The sequence below is a fragment of the Neolamprologus multifasciatus genome, chromosome 12 (assembly GCF_963576455.1).
Source record: "Neolamprologus multifasciatus chromosome 12, fNeoMul1.2, whole genome shotgun sequence".
Taxonomy (NCBI): domain Eukaryota; kingdom Metazoa; phylum Chordata; class Actinopteri; order Cichliformes; family Cichlidae; genus Neolamprologus; species Neolamprologus multifasciatus.
In genome coordinates, this window is record NC_140450.1 from 7,666,758 (window position 1) to 7,690,415 (window position 23,658).

Genomic DNA, 23,658 nt, shown 5'->3' on the forward strand with positions numbered 1-23,658 from the left:
ACCTCTCTCACTACTGTATTATTCATTACAGTGTCACATGGTGTGGGGTTTACATCATCTTTTTCCCAAAAGAGCGATGCAATGATTAACTCTTGGATCTCTCCTGTTTGGTTTTATCTTGGGGAGTTTTCTGCATTAGCACACTTAAATTATTTTAAAATTCTAATAAAAATGGCACTTTTTCTAAAATGTGATCATCCTGTACACATAACTATGTAATACGAAATAATAAATTTTGTATAAAAACAAATTGCCAAAACATTGCCCACAAATACAATATATCTCCCCCTGCAATCGACGCGTCTATAATAAAAATGCGGAATTAAAAGTTGGCGGAACTTTTGCACATTTGCTCGCTTTCCCTCTTCGGACTGTTTATACAGGAGGACGTGCTTGTTTTATGTCGGCGTCGTTCTGTTTCTATTCTTAACTCGTCTGTAAAACTACAAAATTTTACTTTGTAATGTTGAAAAAAAGTTAGATTTTCAGCGATGACAGAAGAATATGGCAGAGAACGATCTTGCTGCGTTCAGGGAGCGTTGGAAACGAGAGTTATCGAGTAAAAAGGGGGAGCAACGACTGGTTTGTGCGCCTTCCTCTTCCCGGGATATTGATGAACAGTTAGGCCAGAGAGACTTAAAAAATCTTAACAAGGCCGGTAGTCATTCAAAGCCAAAAGAAGGTGGTTGCACTGAGCATGTTCGTGTAGGGGGAAAACCTGCTGCTCTTGCTGCTGCCGCAGAGACAGAGGATCAGCCTCAGTATGTGTCCATTGCAAGTAGTTTGCTGGATGGAAGGACCAGCCCTCTGTTGGACAGAATTGAGGAGGAGAGGAGCAGGAGAAAGAGGCAATATCATAACATGACTAATGTCTGCAGCGCATCCTTGCAGCAGCAGCCTCAGGGAAAGGTCAAGAAAGAAGAAGAGCTGGTAGACCAACTCATTCAGGATTTGGTATGAGAGCGATAATGCACATCGTCAGATGGTACATGACCACAGTCAGCTGGGTATATAATGTGTGTTTAATGATCTGTTTTGCAGAATGAAGTCAATGACATTCCCTTCTTTGATATTGAGTTGCCGTATGAGATAGCTTTGAAGATATTCCAATATCTCAACTGTGCAGAACTTGGCCGATGCGCCCAGGTAAGCAGTCTGAGTAAGAGGCTGGACAAACGTCACCTCAGGGGTGCTGGTCAGTGTTTTCATCCACCAGCTCCAGAATGAATCTTAGAGGTTAATCTGGTTTTTCACAAGACGACTGTGCAAGGCCTTGTATTCACTGATGGAAAACCCTGGTACTGTAGTTTTCAGCCAACAGAAGGGATTCATTTGATGAAAAAAGTGTTTACATAAATAGGACATTGTTTTGGCAGTCACTTCAAAATAAAATAAATTGTCCAATTAATGGGACAGGGATGGACATATGTTTATCTGGTTACTCGTGAGTATTCTTTGCTATTTTCTTGTGAAAATAGAGTTCTAAAATGTGTTTAAATGAGCCACAGAGAAATAAATCATTATTTTATTGAACTACTTGGTGACTTAAGTCTTGCTTGAGTGAGCGAGTGGATGACATCAAGGGGTTATTGCAAGTATCTATCTTTCACATTCTAAAAATAGTTTTTGAACCTCTACTTTAGATGAACAGTTGCACACTAACAAGCGTTACAATCTGGGAGGGATTCAAATGAAAACAACTCTGAGGCTAAAACAAATTATTTTGTTGCACAGGGACCAGAAATCTTCATGGCCAAAACCGCACCCCAGCTATACAATAGCGATGTGTTGTGATTTAAAAAGTTAAGTTCTTAATTTGTAGCAACACATACTGAATTGCTTAGGGCAGCTTTATTTGCCTTTCACGACTTAATTAGGTACAGATTAATAAATTACATTTTGTGTGCCAGACCCGCATGTGACGAGTCCATTTGGCAGTCAGCCGAGCTTGTTAAATAGAAATAAGTGATGCAAGCTCTTAATGTATGCTGACTCAATCCACAGTTACACGGTTTAATCTTCTCTCAGGTGAGCAGGGCATGGAGAGTCCTTGCAGAGGACTCCGTTCTGTGGTTCAAGTTGTGCGTGAGGGATGGTTACCATCAGAATGCCAGCATGTCTGACTCGCCCTGCTGGAAGAGTATGCTGCGAGACTGCAGGAACTCTTCTAAAACGGTGCGCTTCAACTGGAAGGTGAGCTTGAACTACTTTACTGTGGCGAAACAGATGTTTCCATCCAGCAGCTGTGCAAAATTGAAGAATAAGTCAAAAGACAGTCTTTGAATGACCTACAGATTCACAAAGATTTCATTTTCACTGCATTTCCTCACTGGACTTTGCACAACTGGAAAAGCTGGTGACAAGTTGACCTAGATAACTGCTCTTCCTGCTTTCTCAGAAAAAAGGCAGACTTTGGGAAAGTGTCTCCTGAAGCACTTATTATTGAAAACTGGGGCCCATTAAAATGTGGGACATTATGTCAATTTGTGATACTGGGACAGAGGATGAAAATCCTGTGCTGTCATACATAAACCGGGACATCGACTTATCCTAATTGTATCGGTAAAACTAACAGACAGACATGCACTCACACTTGCACCTACATTCAAAATATGATTACCATGCCTGTCTTTGGACTGTGTGAGGTAGAGGTGGGAATCACCATATATCCCATGATACGATATTATCACAATACTTAACGCACAATACGATATTATTGCAATTTTTAAAAATATTTTGCGATATTCAGATTCTGTACATAAAGGTAAACTTTATCAATATTCATTTTATCTAATAACAAAGTCTCACACTCAGTCTCTCATTTCAGTCAGTTTTATTGTTGACAAACTGAACAGTTTGTATTACAGTCTAGTCTAACTTGACTGAATGCAACCATCTGGTACAATTATAGCTATTCTGAACTATGCAATTTATGAAAACTATGCAGCCCATTCAGCAACTGAAGAATTTGAAAGTAAATTAAAACAAAATATACTTTTACATTAAATAAAAAAGTTTTAAACTTAATTACAATAAAACATGTCTTAAATTAAAATAAGTAAACTGTCATGTTTATTGCTGCCAAAAAAAGGTTTAACAAATTTGGACAGTGAAGGAATGTCAGGATTCTTGCTCAGAAAAAGGAGCTGATCAACATGCTCTGAAGTCAGAGCACAAAAACCTTTTTTGTAACAAAATATCGATTTCTGCTGTCCCTGTATCGATACATTATTAGCAAACAAAATATCACGATACTACACAGTATCGATTTTTTCCCCCACCCCTAGTGTGAGGTAGCCAGAGAAAAACCCGCACAGGCAGAAGAACATGGACACTATACAGCAAGGCCCTTACAAGCTTTCTTTTGTAAAGCATCACTGCTTCACTTCATTGGGAAATACTAGTTGTTACTGTATTTCTCAGACTGATATTAGTGCAGAACTGACAGCTGCTAGTCTCTCATCTAATAAAATATATCAGTTTTCAGCCAGCCTATAATTTTCACCCAGAATCGAGTGGGATCCATCAGCCAGCTGCAGTTCGAGTTGGGGAAGGTGCTGTGTGACGTCAGCTCCTATGACAACTTCGTCTTAGCTGGGTGAGTATCAAGGATGCATGTAGGACACTTCTGACAGCTGATTAGTAACGATGTTAACTGTAACGTTGACTCCTCATATACTCAACTCTTCTGCCTTGTGCTTCTGTCTCTTTTTCTTGTCAGGTGTCTTGGTGTAAATTAATCTTGATCATAACCTTTCTGATTCTTTACTAGTTGTTTAATTAAACATGTATGACTATATGTCTTATTGCAGTGGTTACTGACAGTCCAACACATTTGGTTTTCCCTTCTTAGGGGGATAATTCATTTAAAGTCAATTGAAGAATCAAGGGAAGCAGTTAGAAATGTGCTTGCAGTAACACTTAAGTGACTTCAATTTCATGGGATGAGACAGGCGGTGAATTTAAGACTATAAGCTGGTAATAATTTTCTGGTCAAAGATTTGGAACATGTGATGGTTAACAGTGTAAATAAATGATTTTCTAACATTGTTACCAAAAATTAACACGTAAGTCAGTACTTATCAAATATCGTTTATTGTGCCATTTTTACAGTTGAGATCAGTTTTTCACTTTGCTGACATTCACCACCACCACACCAAATTTTGAGAAGCTTCAGAGAAAGAGGGTGGAGTTGAAGTGGTGCAAAAGATTTTGAGACTAAAGAACGTGCACAGACGGATGCCTTAAGTATCCAAATGTATTGCCACATTCAGTCGCATGCCATTGGACCACATGAGTGTGATGTCCACAATTATCATTCGTATAGCTCACAGCACTGACATTTACAAAAAAGCCTTAAAGCCTCCCATAGGGTTCGTTGCCAGGGGGGCTAAACTGTTAGTGGACGCTCTATGTGCCATCTTCTAATTCCTTTTCCATTTCTTTTGAAAACTTGCAAAGTGACTCTGGAAATTTCAGCAATCAAGTCTGTTGTCACATTTTGACACTGTTGAATGTCTTTCTAGAGAAACCCACAGGTGCAGGTGGTTTTATGTACTTTGTCTGTTAACAGATTTTGCTGTTAGAAAACCATCACATCAAGGCACAGTCACCAAACTACACACACATGTGGTTAAGATGAAAATAAAGGCCAAGTTAAAAGAGCCATGATAATGTACTGAGTACTCTGGAATTTAGTGACTGGTGTGATTCAGTCAAAACGAGTGTCTTTATGGTCCTATGGTGAGGGAAGGGTTAAATAAATTGCAGTTTAAATAAACTAAAACTGCTTTGAACTAGTTGGCTGAGACAGTGATTGATTGTGAGTGGCCAAAGGGACCCAATAAGGCCTCAGAAATTTGGAGCATCTCTTTAGAGTGATGTGATTAGAGTCTCCTCAGTCCTGCTGTGTCCCACTGATAAAAAGCACACGTAAGACACATAAGACAAAAAAAAATTGCATTTATGAAATAAGGCACCTTGAACAATGTTAACATGCTGTTAAATTGTTCTTTTTCTTACTACTGCTATTAACAAATTAACAATATCAATACTTTTCCCATTATATTAAAAGTTAATTCAACTAAGGTAATTCAACTACTTGAATTTGTTTATCTAGAAAGGAATCAATGGCCGTTAAGAGTAATCAAAAGTGATTCAATTGTCTCCACTAAATCTTATTAGAAAACTAGTGAAATGAGATTTGGCACTTAAAAAGCAACATAAGATGCTGTCTCGTTAACCCAACAGCTCTTAAAGTCACACAGTAACATAGAGGCCGGATCTCCCGAGGCTTGCGTGAAGATTGCAGTAATCAGTGCACAACTCTTCCTGTACAAAGTTTTTGAGTTCCTTGGATATGATTCAACATCATCTTCCTCCTGTTGATAGCTGGCATTGTGCTGACGTACCAATTAAGTCAAAGTGTGTGTCCCAATTGTCTACTCTCTGCCAAACCCTGCTAAGACAGTTATGCATGCAAATAACGGGTGCTCGCATGAACACCCTGTGTCACACTTGCTGTGACTGCATGACACACTGCGACTGCACACTTGTTCAGACATGATGGTATCCGCGGAGGTGGTAACTTTGGCAGTTTGCTGTCTCCTGTAGAGAGAGCTCATTGGCTTAGGCGAAAAAAGAAAAAAAAAAACAGGAAAGAGGAGGGTTTGAGAGTTTTAGGTGTGATGGGATATAGTCAGGGCTTTTCCACTAACTTGGAGTCTGGTGAAATGACATGAACAGAAGGTCATGTTCCAATCTGTTGAAGAAATTGTGCTACTAGAAATGTTATTTTTGAGTGAGCTGCATGAGGTATTTTATGATCAATTAATCATCCTTGCAAATAAATTCACTTTTGTGTAACTAATGTTAACTTAATCCCTGAGGTCTACATTGGTGTGACCCATTGATTGGATTCCCGATAAGTTAGATTGGTTTGGCCCTGAGTTAGGCAGACAGTATTAAAGAATATGAATATGACCTTTTTTTGGTTTATTTTTAGACTAAAAGTGGAGGAAAAAAATCACCGAAATCAAATTCAAGCTTAATTTTAGCATCTGGTTTAGGGTTATTAATTAGTTTGTTGATAGATAAAAAATGTATTTCATTAAAACTTTTGAAGAAAAACTGGTAAAGTAATTTGTCAACCAATTTACCAAATTAAAAGTTTTTAAATGTGAGAATTTCTCAAATTTTTGTAAATTTGTAAATTGCATACCAATTAACTATCAAGCCAAACTTCATACATGGTCTGAATTAGTTTTGTTTTAATGTGTCTGAAATCTAACATGCATATTCTTCTTCTTCTTCTTCTTATTTTTTAAAATATATAATGCATCTCTATGTATTATAAGGTAAGGTAAAACTTTATTTATATAGCACCTTTTTAGATAAAAGATCACAAAGTGCTATGTCCTATGTATAAAACAAAACAGACGACATTTAACTAAATGCAATTCTAAAAAAAAAAAGTGTTTTTAGTTGTTTTTTTTAAAAGAAGCTACTGAGTCCAGAGATCTTAAGCTCGGTGGGTGTGAGTTCCACAGTCTGGGAGCCACAGTGGCAAAAGCTCTGTCTCCCTTAGTTCTCAGCATTGTATAATGATTGAGAAGTAGACCCTGATTACATGACCTACAGCGACCTGCTAGGGACATAGGGCTGTAGAAGTTCAATGATGTAGGCAGGAGCTTGTCCATGAAGAGCTCTATAAGTCAGCACCAGAATGTTAAAATGGACTCTGAATTCAATGGGGAGCCAGTGCAGCTGTTTTAGCAACGGTGTCACATGTGAATACTTGTAATACATGTTTTGGTCAGAAGTCTTGCTACAGCGTTTTGAACAATCTGTAGACGCTCCAAAGAGTTTTTGTTTAAGCATTTAAACAGTAAATTACAGTAGTCCAGTCTTGAAGAAATGAAAGCATAAACGACAATCTTCAGTTCAGTACGAGATACAATAGGGCTTCGTTTAGAAATGTTTCTTTAGTGATAAAAGCAGGACCGAAACAGAGACTTGATGTGAACATCCGAAGTGAAAGCCGGGTCAAAGATTGCCCCTAGATTTCTGATAGACGATTTCACAAATGTTGCAAGGGGACCAAGAGCATTCATTGTCTTAGGTATGTGTCTATCACGAGAACATACAAGGACTTCAGTCTTTCCTTCTATAAGTTGGAGGAAGTTGTCAGCCATCCAAACTTTAATGGAATCTAAGCACTCATTCAAACTCTGTAGCTTAGAAACATCTTGGGGCTTAAAAGAAATGTATAACTGGATATTGTCTGCATAGCAGTGGTAACAGATGTCCTCAAAGGGGCTCAAAACATGCTGGAGGGGAAGTAGATATATTAAGAACAATAAAGGCCCCAGCACAGAGCCTTGTGGCACACCATAGTACAGGGACGTCGAAGATGGCCTGTATTTAGAAACTGCCACAAAAAAGTAACGTTCATACAGATATGATAAGAACCACTCTAAGGCAGATCCATATACACCGACCCAGTATTTTGGCCTTTCAGGTAGGATGTGATGGTCAACGGTGTCAAAGGCCAACGTGAGATCCAACATCAGCAAAACAGAACATTTTCCTGCATCGTTTTGCAAAAAAATATCACTGGAGACCCTAAGAAGGGCTGTTTCAGTAGAATGGGTTCTACGAAAGCCAGACTGGAATTTGTTAAGAATATTATGTTTGTCTAAAACTGCTGTAAGCTGCTTAGCCACAACCTTTTAAAAAATTTTAACAGTAAGCGGTAGTTTTTAAATTGGCCTGTAACTGCTGGTAAGAAAAGGTCTAACTTAGTTTTTTTTAAAAAGGGGTTGTATACCAGCATTTCTAAAATAAGCAGGGACTTTACCAGATGTCAAAGAGGTGTTAATTATGTTGAGCAAACAGGGACCAATGGAATGGAAGACACTTTTGAATAGTGATGCAGGCAAACAGTCAAGTGAACAGGATGATGCTTTCCTTGAGCTAACTATTTTTACCAGCTTGGGTAGTGAAATGGGTAGAAAATGACCAAGCTAGAGTAAGATCAGACAAGCAATAAGCTGATGGGGAAAAATTATTTCCTATATTGCTAATTTTTTCTAGAAGGAAGGAAATTTGCACAGTCTTCATTTGAATAAATGGGGGCAGCAGGTGGAGCAGGAGTAATAATGTCAGTAATAGTGTCAAATAACACCTTAGGATTACTTCTGCCCTTTGTAACCAGATAAGAGAAATAGGCAGCCCACGCATCTCTTATTGCATTGTTGAAAGAAACTAACCGATCCTTGAAGTAAAGGAGACGAACATTTAAATTAGTTTTCTTCCACAAGCTCTCAGCTTTGCGACAATCACGATTTAAGCAGGAAATATTGTCATTTAGCCAAGGTGAGGACTAAAAACAGAAGCTTGTCTCATTTTAACTGGACAGATTTCATCCAAAATGGAAAGACAATGCTTATTAAATAGATCTCTTAAGAAATCGGCATCGCTTTCATGGGATAGATTTACAATAAAAGCATCTAAAAAAGTCCCCGCTGTCGAGGAATTTATGAATACAGCGGCGAATATAGTGATGATCAGAGATAAAAATGTCATCAGAACAAATAAAATCAATATTTAAACCCAAAGTAAAATCAAGGTCCAGTGTGTATCACTGTGTATGTGTGCATATCCCAGTCTCAGTGAAAGTATACTTTTAAATAAATGATCAAATATTACTTCATTTGTAGTAAGACAGAAGTTTTAGAGCTGTGATGTATAAAAAATTAAAAAAGGAACTGAAAACTCGTGGTGCGCAAGCTGTCCTGGAAAAATGGGGCGAAATGTTCGTTATTGTGTCGCCCAAACAACACCATCGTAATTGTCGAAAGATCGTGTAACAAAGGATGAAAACAAAATAACAAGTCAGAGTGAGCAGGAGGAGGGTGTGAAAGGGGAAATGATTCAGCGGTGAGAGGGTGACGTCAGGTGTTCTCGAAGGTGGAAACTTTTCAACGTGCTGTGAAAAAAATGGTCAACAAAACTTTCTTTATACTGATGAACTTTTTGCGTGTTTGGATCTAAGGTACACGTCTGGTGATGTGAGGCTGTGGGATACCCTCCACTGGGACTCAACGGCTTCGTACCTGAAGGCCAATAGTCTGTCTGCTAACACTGAGCCGAGACCACATGTTAGTCACGTCCAGGTCAACGGCACGCTGGCTGCTGCTGCGTATGAAGATGGTCAGTGTTTGTGTGTATATGTGTAATGCAGTGGTATCTTTTGGGCAAAGCATTGCCCACACCAAATACACACTATGTATAACTTCTAATCAAAAGCTAGGCAATCATTAGTCTTTTAAATCAACTTTTCTTTATCAAACCTAGAAACCTACGGTTAGATGCACTTGTAATTTCTGTACATGATGCCCTTTGTTTATCATTTTTCCTTATGTGATAAATGCATACATTAAATGCATACAGTAAAAGACTTGGGGACTGTTTTTGGGATAGGCTGTGTAGACCTGTGGAGCACAGAGACAGGTGGGGAACCCATCTACCACTACCAGACTCCAGGGAGGATCCAGGTTCTGTCCCTAAGCCCTGACAGTCCTGTCCTGATCTCCGCCACTGGATCAGATGTTCGGCTTGACTGCGCAAAAGACTGTGGCTACTGGAGGACAGTATGCCAGACTCAGCTACCCAAGACTGTGAGTCAGGGTTCTTCATTTTTATCAGATGACACATTTCAATGTGCAATTATGTTAATTAATAGACTGTTGCTTTCAGCTTTTCTCTGAATGTCAAGTTGGAAATTGGCTTTCGTTGGGGTTTGGAATGTGGAGGAAATCACTTAAAGTATTGGTTATTTATTTAGTATCCTGGTAGTTTGAGTTCACAGGATAGTAGTAGGTATTTATGTGGCAGGTAGGGAAGGACAAAAAAGACCAAGGTGACATGATCAAAGAATTAAAAAGTGCAGTGGTTAAATGACTTGTCCAAGTAATGTACTAAAATGCAGTTATATACTTAATAAAGTCACTTTCTATACTGATGTATATGTAAAAAAAAATTGTGCATCCATCCTGTCTAATCTCACAGGTAGAGAGCATGACTTTAGTCCCAGGTAGGGACCAGCAATGTCCGTTGGCAGCTCTGGCAGTAGGAGAGTCCATGTACCTGTTGGACCCACGGGAGGAGGAGCCATTGATGCTCCACTCAGTCTATGGTCATCCTGTTACCTGCTTGGATGCCTCAGAATCCCATGTTGCATTTGGGGTGAAGCGCACAGGCTGGGCCATGCATGACGGAGGGAACAAGGTGGGTTCAGCTTCTGTGTACAGTTCCCATAGAAAATGAACACAGGTTTTAAAAGTACCTTAATTTAATCAGTCTAATTACACAGTTTCTTCAGAAATCCTAAAACTGAACCCTGGCAAGTTGAGTAGGCCTTAATGTTTATAAAGCACTGCAAAGCTTCAGGAAGTCGTATGCTGCCAGTCTGCTCGTGGATGAAATCAGCAATAAACAGCCGGCCATGATTGTCCAGTTTTTGACTATGATGATGTAGTATGAACAGGGAATTATTCGTCTGCTAATAGTGGCAAATGAACCATTTTCTAGTCCGGTGTAAAATCCATTTACTCAATAATAAATAGATTTTTTTATTGGGAAAGTGAATTATTTTATTAAAACTAGGGGTTTTGTGATATACCAGCATTAACAATGATTATGACATTTAAAAATAAAAACACATGTAGCATTTTTGTTTTTGTAAAGCTTATGCATGCTCACACATGCACACATATCAGGCGTTGCTAGTTAGTGGGGACATCTCATTGACATAATGCTTTCCCTAGCTGCTTATCCTAACCCTAACCATCAAAAATGAATGCCTTACCCTAAACCTAACCATAACGCTAAAACCACATTTTGAGTGTGAAAAATGCCTTCAACCCCATAAGCACCTTATTTTGGTCCACATGAGGGCTGTTGGTCCCCACCAGTGTAGTAAATTTGAGATTTTGGTCCCCACCAAGACTCTAAAACACACACACACACACACACACACACACACACACACACACACACACACACACACACACACACACTTTTGTTATAAGTTTAATTTCATTTGCCCAAAAACAAAATTTTTATGGAATAATTACTTTTATTGCTGTTCAGATTTTATATTCTATAGATCATAAATAAATAATGATGTAGTGATTTTATTTCAGCTCTCAATAAAAGCTATTAAAGTCAACATAAAGCACGTTGTTATAATGGTACATCTGCAACTCTTCACTTGACATGTGCATTTTTTTTTTTTAAATTTTGGGGAGAGAATAAAGTGATTATCCACAGTTTGGTTTTTTTTGGCCACTAATTTACATGCTGTTATGATGATTATTTAAGCCTTTATGAAGGGCACTCCAGTATGTATGTATGTGGGATTGCAATCTAGTGTTTGTATGTTAATGGAATTGATGGAGCTGTATCAAGGTTTTGTGGTGGGTAGAATTGAAAATACTGCGAGACACAAACAAACCTAAACAAAACCTTGAACGTCGACCAACTAGATGGAAGGCCTCTGGACTGGATTTTAAATGTATAAAAAGCTACCTTGACCTCGCTAATTGAAATGGAAGGTTTCCATCAGAGTTAACAAGGTCAGCTGTGCTCACAGCAGGTGCGTAATGAAAAAATGGGAAGTTGCATGGGGTAAATAATTTGGTTTGTTTAAATGGAATGATGCATGTTTTGTTGCACAAATATAATTTACTGAGTGAAAAGCAGTGAGGACAAAAGTTTTGGCTTTAGGCCAGTGTCAGTTTTAATCACTGGCTTGTAGCTGAAATACCAATCTGCTCTTAGAAAAAAAAAAAACAACATTTTGGGGAATAGATTCATTTTCCCTTTTTAAATCTGGTCTATATTTACAACTGCTTCTGGTTTTGTGCTCTGCTCTGTGTCTAAACTTTCTTGCGGGTGTGATCACTATTACTTGATGTCCCTTTAGACTCCCTGGGTCCCTTTAGAAATAATGTCATGTGCCTGTAGGGGATTAGTTTATAGCATAAATAGCTAGCCTAAATAATGCAAACCCTCACTGGACCTCTGCTCTTAATTACTACAGCTTTTGGAGCACCTTTTGTGGAGTGTTGTTCCTTGATCTGTATCTGTTTGCTTCTAATAATACTGTGTTTCTAAGGACTCCATGTACCTAATTGACTCTTAAGCCATTACTTAGAGACTACAAATAGCCATGAGACAAACTCATCTTTTGGGATCTGGGGACAACTAGTCAGCAGTTATTATGTGGTCAGGTTCACTTCATCTAAATCATGTATTTCTGTGATGATGATAAAGATTCAAGTAAACTGCTTATCCAAAGAAGGCAGTCTCAATTAAATGTGGTGGTGGAGTGGTAGCTGTAGAGCTGCAAATACCCACTGTGTGTGTGAGTGCACACACCCAGTTTGTTGGTGACTTATTGCTTTTTGGCAAAGATACTACACTGACATCATTCCTGTTAGAAATCACAGCTGGAACGCTGCAGCACATTTTCAGCGACAGCACTAAAGCACCACATAGTGGACCAAAGAGAGACTAGCAGCGAAACCTTAATATATGATGATGCTCTTAAATAGTATAGAGACTGACATTTGGGTAAGCATTTGTTATTTTAAGGGTCTCACTTTTGTATCACTTACTTAAATCCACCAACCAAGAAGGTTATCTGATTGATTCAATTAATATATTTTTGTTTGTTTGTCTGATTGTTAACAGAATTTTTCAAAAATTCGAGCCAGAGTTGGGTGAAAACATTTTCCTGGGGTAGAGCTCGATCCAACTGGAAAGTGGTCAACTTTTTTTTAATTGGAATTTTGGAAGCATTTTATGCCATCGAAGCTGAGGCAAAATTAGAAATTTCCTTTAATATCTTCACAAAACTCTTTAACTGAAACAAGAAAAACTGAGAAACATCCTAATATCACAAGCTAACACGGATGGATCCATGGATGCAGTCTCAAACGTGCTGTTTTTGCTGTTTCTGTATTTAATTTTGAGCTGATTTGTAGAAAAAAATATTTGTAGCTTGATAAAAGAGGAAATTGGTTTTATAACTGAAAACATTCTTTGCTTCTTGCTTTTCCAGAGTGAGAATTATCTGTTTTTGTCTCTTTTTTTACTTCATTTTTAATTGATTACTATCAGTTTTTCTTGTGGGATGTGGGGGTCTGTAAATCAGATAGCACCAGATATGAAATTTGTTTCCTAATTTACTGGTGTTCATAGACAGTGTGACAAAATATTTACTGGAAAAATTATAGACAGCTAAGTGGATCGTTGAGGCTGTAGTTGGCGCCCTACTCCTAAAGTGTTATCCCGAGTACTCTACATTGTGGGGATTGGGATTGATTCTGAGCCCCCCCCCCCCCTCCCCAGCTCTAACATTATTCAGTAAACACAGCTAGTCTCAGACAGTCCAACTGAGATCATATTTTTTTTTATCTTCAGAGCATTTTTAACCAATTTTAAAGCTGGTTAAAAATGAAAATCAAAGGTTCCTCTCCCAGTATGCACTGCCTTCTAGATCTGATTAATTTCCCTCGCAGATCAGATACATGTGGTCTTTGGTATCCCATCTCAATTATGCCAATTCATGATTGGCATGACTAATTAAAATATCGTACAAATTTAATTAACTTGTCTGTCACTCCTGTCACGCTTCTATCAGCAATTTTCATACCGTGAAGAAGACAAAGCACAACTTGGCTGCAGCTATTAGTTATGCCTTTAGTAAGAAAACATATGGTTCATTAAAATCTGTTAAGATACATGGAGGTGGCATCCAAGGAAGTCATGTAACACCTTTTTTTCCAGACAGAAGAGTGAAGTATTTCAATTTACAGCATTTTGACTCAGATAAAACTAACCGTGCTGCCACGTTTCTGTTGAGCTGACTAGAACTCGCTGTGTGACTTCATTGAAGTTTTGTTGGAAAATCAAAGTTTGTTTTGTGTCGATCACATCAGAGATTATCTCTCACACGTTGGCTTGCAACAGCTTTTAACTTGCACCTTTTTCTTTCTTTCTTTTTTTGTAAATCTCCCCTCCCTCGTTTGTGTGCATGTCTCTGCGTGTGTGGTTGAAGCTACTCTCCAGGTCCTCATTACTACTAGTCTTCCCCTTGCCATTGGACTAGGGGCACCCTGGCATCTGCCCAGCTGGTGGCACTGCATTCAGCACAGGCTGGCTTCTTCACTGGCAAACTATCAATCCTCTGCAGTGGATCTACCGCTGAGCTCAAGTGCTGTCTGAAAACCTGTCATCTGCTTGTTGCCCAAAGTTCAGAGGGCTGGTTAGATGGGCTGTGTTTGTACAGCATGTACAAATGTGGGTTTTCTATATTTATATAGAGAACTACTAATCTGTCAGGACAGAAATCAGATCATTAGGGATGAATTGCTCAATAAAACCTAAAATGGGTTCATTCCCAGGTAAATAATAATAATAATAATAATAATAATAATAATAATAATGTTTTTTAAAAGAGCCCAATAGCAATTTTCAGTCACCTGTGCATGATTAAGTAAATATTCTGTAAGTATGCAAATCTAAAAAGAGCAGCATGGCGTGACATCTGACGTATAAATGTACATTTTTTGTTTGTCCATGGAGAATTCAGCCTCAATCCCAACCCTCTGGACGACGCTGTAAGTGTTCACAAAGTGAAATGTAAAGTACAAGTCTTAGAAAGTGTTGGCTGGAAGAAACTTAACAATATGCGTTTGATCCGATGCGCTCACATCTGTCCGTCCGCATATTTAAAGCAAATATAGAGCTGAATCCAAACAAAAGGGGTGTGGTCCAGTAAAAAAGCCAGCAGTCTGTAGGTTTTTTAAACCGATGGATTCTTTTGTTGGAACGAAAACCAACAGAAGGTTGAGTTTCCGTGTCACAGGATGATTTCCCATTGCTGGTCTATGATATGACACACCAAGCCTTTGTACAGATTATCAAAGCATAAAAGATTTTCTTTGAGATGTAGTAGTAATTACTAAGCTTTTCATCTTTTTAAAAGCATACAGAGTAATTACATAAACATCCCAATACAAGCAACTATTAGAGCTGCTTTTGTGTGGAAGCCTCACTGGAGATTCATCTAATGCATTAACCTAACAGCTTCTCTGTCGCCGTACGATTATCCTTTCTCTGCTGCTTTCTTTTAACTGCCTGTAATATTATCACTAAACAGCTCCTTTGCCTCCCTCAGCGATAATTTTAGTGGGTGAGGTAGACAGATATTTAATAGAAGTATCTTCCAGAATCTGCAGTGATTCATTGTGAACAGCAGGCTTTGTGCCCCCCCCCTCCTTTCTCAATTCATGGTACTCCCTCTTTTCTGCTGTCCAAATCCTATCAAGCTGTCATTTCAAAGTCCGGTGTGATTTGGGTTTTGCCCCGGGGTGGTGCACAATTAAAGCTCTGCTTGGCCCAAATAAGGGACACACAAAAACTGCTGGCACCTCCTCAAGGCTTACATCATCTTTCTCCTTTTTTTGAAACTTCTTTTATGTTTCCTGCTGTCTCTCTACCCCCCTCCCTCTCTTTCTCTCTCTCTCTGTCGGTCCTTTTCTATCCCTCCTTTCCTTTTGGCCCTCTTTCGTTCTCTCCCTCCCTTCTCGCTTTAATTTCTTTGTCGTTTTAATTATTCAAAGACAATTTTGCCTGGCGGTTATCCTGTTTGTTCTGTCTCGTTTGGATGAGAAAACACCAGCCGCTAATTGACCAATTAGGCCAGCTCCAGATGACATCATTGTAACTTGTATGAGGAAAGTTTATTGCCATCATCAAGCCAAAAGCAGGAAAGGCTGTAATTGAAGTTTTCCTTCAGGTTTTTTTTTCCCCCCACTCAGTTCATCTTCATGCATTCACATAATTGGCCAAGGGTGTTTGCAGTTACCTGTAATTGTCAATTGTACAGTAAGTTAGTGCAGTATTACCGTCTATCCAGTATCACAAGTTTTACTTTGAAGTGTAGTTACATATTGTGTGTGTATATAATTTATTTGAGGAAAACAAAGTGGATCAGAATGATCTAAGCATCATTCATTGTGATTTAGGCTTTAGCTATTTGAACTTTCTGATTTTTGGTCAGTCTCCTGGTACATTTTCACCTTGTAGGAGATTTCTGATTAAAGTTTAAAAACAATATTTTAATGGAGATAAACATAGTAATGTGTGTTTGAATATCTCTTGAAAATCCCAGGACTTAAACTATTACAATAATTATTCACCTGTGCTTTCATTGCTGCACTTAAATTAGATGCAAAATGAAGCAGCCATTGTTGGGTAACAGGATAATGGTTTTAGCCTTATTGACTGTGTGTGCGCAGATCAGATAATCTATGAATTGTAACACTTTTTACACAAAATTTTCTTAGCATATATAACTAGATGATGATCAACACTGATAAAAAACAGTTAAAGTTGTTATATACAATAGATTCTTTTTAACTGTCTCTGTAACGGTGCAACCCACTGACAATGCACCCTTGTGCAGTTTTTATATATTCCCTGGCGACACTCAGCTGGGCATGCTTGCTGGTTTTAGGAGCTTTTTGTTGTATTTCTAGTTTTTCAGTAGGATGCTGTTATTTCGGTTGATTTGGTTTCACATTTGCACTGTAGTGTCTTATATTGAGAGCTAAAATCTGCCGTACGGTTTATGCACATGGTGACAGTCTTGGAAGTTGACTAACTGTCATATATGGAAAGAGTAATGTTTGTGTCAAATTTCAGATCCACATCTACAGCCTGGAGACGCGCAAACCGACAGTTTCTGTGGGCAACTCACCGGGAGATTTCACTTGCATCAACCTGAGAGACAGCTCTCCTCATCTGCTGGTGTGTGGGAACAAAGACAGGAGGTAGGACACAAAAACACACATACAGATGTAAATATACAAAAATCGTGCATAATATCAGAAACCTGAGCCAAGAATGCAAGCTAAAAGGAGTGTGCCTGTGAAATTGTTTTCTCAAAGCAACACCTGATGATGAAGAAGGCTGGAACGCTAAGGCTACTTGAAGTGGATAACAGATGTTTTGAAAATGTGTGAAAGACGAGGCTTGATTAAATTTGTGAATTTTTTAAGAGTACAACCTTTTATGTTGAAAAACAAGGCTTTGAAAAGCTTTTTGAGCTGAAAATGAATTCATTAACAGTTTTTTAGAAGAGTGATGTTCTGTTCTTTGTCTTAAATAGACAAATATCTCGCTTTTCATTGTCTTTATCCTCCAGTACCTGGGATACTATAGAAGAGAAAAATTTGGCTATCTTGATTCTCTTCATTCATGTAGACACACTTACCACATTGCTAACCTGGCTCTCCAGTTGAGAAAAGGACACATAAAAGAGCCATTCTCTACTTGTTAGTGGTGCTACAGTGCATGAGCTGGCAGGAAAGAAAAAAATCCCTGGCGTGTCTTTGTCCAAAGCTGCCCCCGCTGTTTCTATTCAGCACCAAATCCATCTGGCTGTTAAGTAGTTGGCTGACAGCGAAAGACAGACCACATCGTATTGTTTAGTTTTTAGTTTTTTTCCCCTCTTCTTACTAGTTATGACTCCTGACATTCATACAAAATCAGGAAATGCTCCACTAAAGATCTTTTGTCAAGTGTCACAGAATTGTGATTTTCATAGTAATATTCAACAACACCCTTTGAATGAATAATTCAGTGATTTCCTCTTGGACTTTCTGATCAGATTTTGTCCAGAGAGGTACACACACCAGGTTGGCTCTTCCACTTTGGCCCCAGCTGATGCAGCGCGCAGCCGAGGACAAATGGAAATTGGGAAACTGAGGGACAGTCTGAAATCTTGGCCCTTCAACAGGGTGGCTTAAGGCCAGAGCCTAATGCATCCCTTCTTTTTGTCCAAATGAGTTTTGTCCCTTTGTTTTTTGCGAGATCCAAGGAGCAAATGAGGAGTCCAAATGATGGCTGTCTGGAAAAACCTTGCCATATTTGTGTAAACAGGAACAATGTAACAAAGGGAAATATTACATATATTTAGAAATTGAAGAAATAATGAGTACTGTTACCATTAAGAAGGACTGCACATATTGTGTTCAGCTTTGAGACTGTTTTACTGGCAAACTTATCCTTCAATCAAATGTTTTGTGGCACGGCTTCATGAACAGCTATGCCAGTTTGAAGTTTGATAGATTATACATGGGCTTATCATGCTGACCCACAGACCAGGAACATCTCTGACATACAGTGAAACAGTTAAGGTTTTATTGAATGGTTTGGACCAAAATATTTCACAGACATTGTTGTGACCAGACGTTTACATACGCTTGTAATGATTTCTTTAAACTGTTGATTTTCCAGGGTAGAGCGATTGTACAGCATGCATCTTTAATAATCTTTTAAAAAAAATGAAGACTTGGGTGTATAAGTTTGAATTTTAAATATTTTGGATTTTCTCTTTTGCAAACGCGGTCAAAATTATCCATGTACTTAAATACATATATTCACTTAAATCTTTTAAGTGGGTCTGAAGGTTCCACAATATCTTTTAACTTGACACGACTAAGTCCTTTTAACCTCGTCTTAGTGATTATGATTGACCACTAACATCTGTATATTATTTATTTCTGGGGAGAAGCATTTTTTTAAGTAATATTGAAAGAAAATACATTGTATATTGTATAATATAAATAATGAGGACAAAGGGAAAGTCCAAGGAAGGTCTAAGAAGGAGAACTGTAGATATACAAGTTAGGAATGTTTTAGAATAGACTAAACAGGATAACACTAAGCTAATGTAATGACCCGCCCAAAGCTCTGACCTCAACCCTACTGATATTTTTGAACTGTGCTTAAAAGTCGAGTCTATGCGAGGAAACCAACCAATTTAAATAACTTCTTCCAATTCTAACCAAGAGTGGTGAAGGATCCAGCCTGAATTATGAATGAAGGAGCTTGTTGATCACTACCAGAATCACCTGGTCAAGATGCAACTTGCTACAGGACATATACTTGAGCAAGTATACTTTAGACAGTATGTGGATTACAGATGCAGAATGCACTAAAAGCTCCAAATTACCACGACATTCATGCCCATGATGAGTGCTTGTAAACTTCTGACCAAAACTGTATTTACTTTCTTTTGTGCCACTATGCAACCCTGCGGTTGATATTTGTGGTTTTCAATGAAATATTTTTCATTTGGCATTAAATTTCAAACCGCCATTTGTTTCCCACAAGAATAAACAAATAAATAAATCCTAATAGGATTAACATCACTCGCAGCTATACTTTGTGCTAATTAGAAAATGCTAGCATGCTTAGTCTTGAAACAAAAGAAAGAAATTTGATGTCCTTACGTCATGTCTGGGCTCGCCTCTGAAACAGAATGCAATCACTTATTTAGCCTTTTTTCCATCAATCTTTCTGAAAAAATGAATGTCCCTGTGTTTTCCATAATCAAAGACTAATGGACATCAACAACAGCACTTTACATCAGATACGAAAACCTAAGTGATTTTTGCTTTGTGGCATGCTTTTTTCACAAACCACAGATGCATATTTCAAACCAAAAATAGCAGGCTTTCAATCGAATAAAAAATTGCTCGAGAAACACACAAGAAATTATGGGTTTAGTTGGAGATCGTGTTGCCCGCTGCATATGCAAATGAATATTTTTATACAACATTTTCGGTGCACAGGCTATACATGGCACGGTTATATCTGGCACGCAACACAAACTAGCAGTTTATTCTACGTTAAGGGGAGCATCCACAGTTGTGCACATTGTATTACTCCAAAATCGATCAATTTCTTTTTCACCTGTGGTGGAATTTGGTTTGTTCCACTTAAATCTCCATCTTATTGTTGATCATTTGATACTTAACCCATAACTTTGAATGGAAAAAACAAACAAAATGAACTTAAATTATTTGAACACTGTTACTCAACTGTAGGAGCCAAAATTAGTTATTCCCAGTTTTTAAGACATCCATTTTTACGGAATATCAAGCTTAGCTAAAACTACAAGACCGGTGCAATCATCCAATCACACCACTGAATCGGTTGTCTCTCTCAGGGAGCAATGATTGATGTCTTCTTCCTGCGTTAGGTAAATAGCTTTTCAGGGGTTAACTGCACTTCTCCCACACATCTCGTATTAGGGAGAGCTCCTCTTGATTAATGAAGAAGAGCCTAGCCAGTGACAGTTAACTGAAGACAGAACCGCCTTCTGCTTTAGATTTATGGTTCCCCAAGGTCTGGCAGTAATGGTCAGTCCTCATTGTTTAAACGTGTGCTTCCATCACGTAATGCCACTAAACAGGCAGAACTAACTGCAGACAACAAGTCCTCAGTGCCCATTTAGCTATTTAAGGCTGATTCTTTTAAAAAGTTTGGAAGGGAAAATGAAATCTGTCTGAGTCCCCAAAGTGAATTTGATTATGGTAATGAGGTCTTGGAAGAAGGTTGGGCCTGGATAGAGTCATGTCCTGGATGCTTTCAGCTGCAATAAACCCACAATGACAACAGATGGAGCTGAGGGTCCCCTGGGCTCATGTTGCTGATAAAACCTGGAGAGTAAAAAGCCTCCTCTTATTGCTTTTCATCCCTCAGATATACCAGCAAATTAATAATAGTTATCATATCATCATAAAAGCTCATTTTAACACAGAAATGATCAGAGAAACATAGAAGATTAAAAGAAAATCCTTGTCAAACTTTAAAAGAGGAAAATGGTAACATTAAATACAAAAGTGAACAAAAGTACAAAATGAAGTAAAACTTGCTACACTTTATTAAAAACATGAGGTGTGCTGTCAAATATATTCATACACTTTGAATTCCTTCTTATTTTCTACAGTATCTGCACAACAGCAGCCTTTTCATTCCACATTTGTGCGTGTGGGTGTTTTGCTCGCCCTTTGTTTTTTTCGTTTTTGCTTCGTTCTTGAATATTGTTTAGATCCTTGTTTAGTTGGTTTTGGATTTCTGTCTGTATTCCAGTTACTTATTAGTTGGTAGTCATGTTTAAATAACTACTATAATCTTGGCTTGTTGAATCAAATTATGAAATAGTTGTCCAGATGCGAGAACAAATAAAGCTGGGACTAAAGTTTGGAGTGGGCCATCTGTGCTGAAAAGTTTCCTTCAAGAAGTGAGAATAGAGTCCTTTTGTCTGCAAATGAATGCACTCTTTGATAAACTGTGGCTCTCCCTTGGTATTAGACGTCCACTTTTGTTAAAAGAAATCCGAAATTAGCTAGAGTGCTATAGTACTTACTTCACTTATTTTACTATGGCTCTTACGCTGGATTGTCAGTGGAGTTTTATCAAGGATACCAACAATAAAGTGGCCTGTGAAGGATGTCTGACTTAAATAACTGTAGTTTTATGACAAAAGTAAGCACTTTTCTCTCAATAACTTAATATCAGTTTTGGTTTTTCCTTACTATGTGTCAGGGTGAGGGTGTTTGACCTAAGATCCGGCTCTTCTGTCGCATCTCTGTACGCCCACCACTTGGGGGTCACCTCTGTGCAAGCGGATGACTGGAAGATTGTGAGCGGCGGAGGCGAGGGATTGGTGTGTGTCTGGGAGATGAGGATGGGAGCAAAGCTATGGGAGATGCACAACAGGTAGGACTGTTTTCAGTGCAAACGGTCAGAAACACTAAAAAGATATAATTCTCTTTTAAACATGTTATTTCTGCTGTATCACATTATGAGTTTGCTATTTGACTCTTAACATTGTAGTAAATGTAGTTCCTCATTCGAACACATTTAACCAGTGATTATGATTACTCTGTTTTCTTCTCATTTCAGTTTCTTGTGCCACAGTTAACGTAATCTTCTCACATAAATGTTTTTATTTCATGTAAATTAAATTGCTTAAGACAATATTGTGGAGTCAGTTTAGTATCACACTCACATCTCCAAACAGTAACTGTCATTTTTGTGGCGCCTTCACCGCGTAGAAAACATTCAGCATCTTAACTGACATATTTTGTAGATGCTACAGTAGTGGATACATCCATCAGCAAAACGCATGCTGGCAAGAATGAGAGTTATATATTTAATATTCAAGGTGTTATCCGTCTTTGCTGCAGGCATCCTGTAAGGCATGTACGCTTCAACACCAGCACTCTGGTAACAGCCAACATCCCTGATGACAAGTCGCCACGGGGAGCTTGCATCACAGATGATGACCTAACAGCTCATCGCAGGTCGTGATCTCCCTCCTACACTTTTTTTTTTTTGCCTGGCTCTCTTCTATTCTTCTACCTCCTTTAAGTCTCTTGTACAAAAGCTGGGATAGGCTCCAGCCACTATGCGACCCTGATAAGGACAAGCAGAAAAGAATGGATGGTTGATTCCTTTTGAGAAAAGCGATACAGCTGTCATTTCTGAGTCCTCAGCAACCTGTTGACCTTCATTAGCAAGAAGGTAGTCTTACTCTAACCAGAGGTAGCAAAAATCCTTAGGTGAGATCATGTTTTTGTACAGAACAACAATACCTTATTTTAGTAAGACCTTACTCATCATCACCTTACCTGTAATTTGAGAAATCTGTCTGCCTATGCTTCTGTCTGTTCTTGGTAGGTCTATTAGTGGACACACACACACACACCCTGTGTCTTTGTTAGGATGAGCATTTTTCACATTTGAGCTAAAGCGTGTTACCAGCATCTCCCCAAAAATGACTGCTGTGTGGCTGCGTCGCTCAGACAAGCACGTTTGTTGGGCTATTTTTGTGAGGAGATTCGCTGTTAATGTAGTCGCAACCTAACATAAATCTAATTCGTACAGGCCTTTTGAATGGGTATGGAAAAAATGACAACTGGACAAACCGTTTTACAATGTTTAGTCACAATCAGAGAGATGCTAGACATGTTTTTGTAACGTCTTTGGCTTCTTGTGGCTTCCTTCAGTCACTCACTCATGTTGCTTGGATAAGCATTTCTTCAGAAAGCTACAGTCTGCCCTGAACACACACAAACAATCATTAAGGGATTGTTATCCCATATCCACATTTAAAAACAGTAATTTATGATTTCCTGGAGATGATGCATTTAGGGGATAAATGAGCTAAACTGCACGTCTGCTGTTTTGTCTCAGTCTTCTAAAGCCTAGAAGACAGTTTTTGTTACTGATGTCAGTGTTTTGTTTTTCTAAATTTCAGACACAGAGGAGTCATCTGCCACTATGACTTCTCTGAGGACGCCCTGTCACAGGATCACATCCTGCCCATCTGCAGGTCTGACTACATAGAGTCTTATGGCTACAACTACAACATCAGCCTAGCAGTGCCTTACGACAGGCTGTCTGGTTCCCATCCGTCCCAATGACACGCAGTTTTCCAGACTGCAAATGGACTTAATTGACTGCAATTGAAAAGACAGTAACATTTATCAGTTTGAACCTTTAAACTCTGTCCTTTTATTTAACAGGTCCTCTTTCATCATCCTGATCAAATCAAGGCTATTAAAATGTAGTAGTGTCAGTGTATTGTATATATCTGTTGCATAGGTATCTCTATGTTATTGTTGAATCTAGCTGCCTGATGAAACACTGGGTTTTATGTAGTCCAACATCACAGGAATAAAGTCATTTTTACCTCATTTACTATATGCAAATCATTTTAATATT

General features: G+C 38.5%; 1 protein-coding gene across 1 annotated transcript; it reads left to right on the top strand.

Moving 5' to 3' along the window:
• The first annotated feature begins 384 nt into the window (after positions 1–384).
• Positions 385–23,656, top strand: fbxw8 (F-box and WD repeat domain containing 8). The gene is made up of 11 exons (XM_085179598.1): positions 385–954; positions 1,042–1,146; positions 2,029–2,193; positions 3,510–3,598; positions 9,056–9,213; positions 9,484–9,680; positions 10,072–10,290; positions 16,780–16,907; positions 21,475–21,648; positions 22,119–22,235; positions 23,192–23,656. The coding sequence occupies exons 1-11, from the start codon at positions 505–507 to the stop codon at positions 23,355–23,357; spliced, it is 1,968 nt and encodes a 655-aa protein (XP_085035724.1). The 5' UTR covers positions 385–504; the 3' UTR covers positions 23,358–23,656.
• Positions 23,657–23,658: the final 2 nt, after the last annotated feature.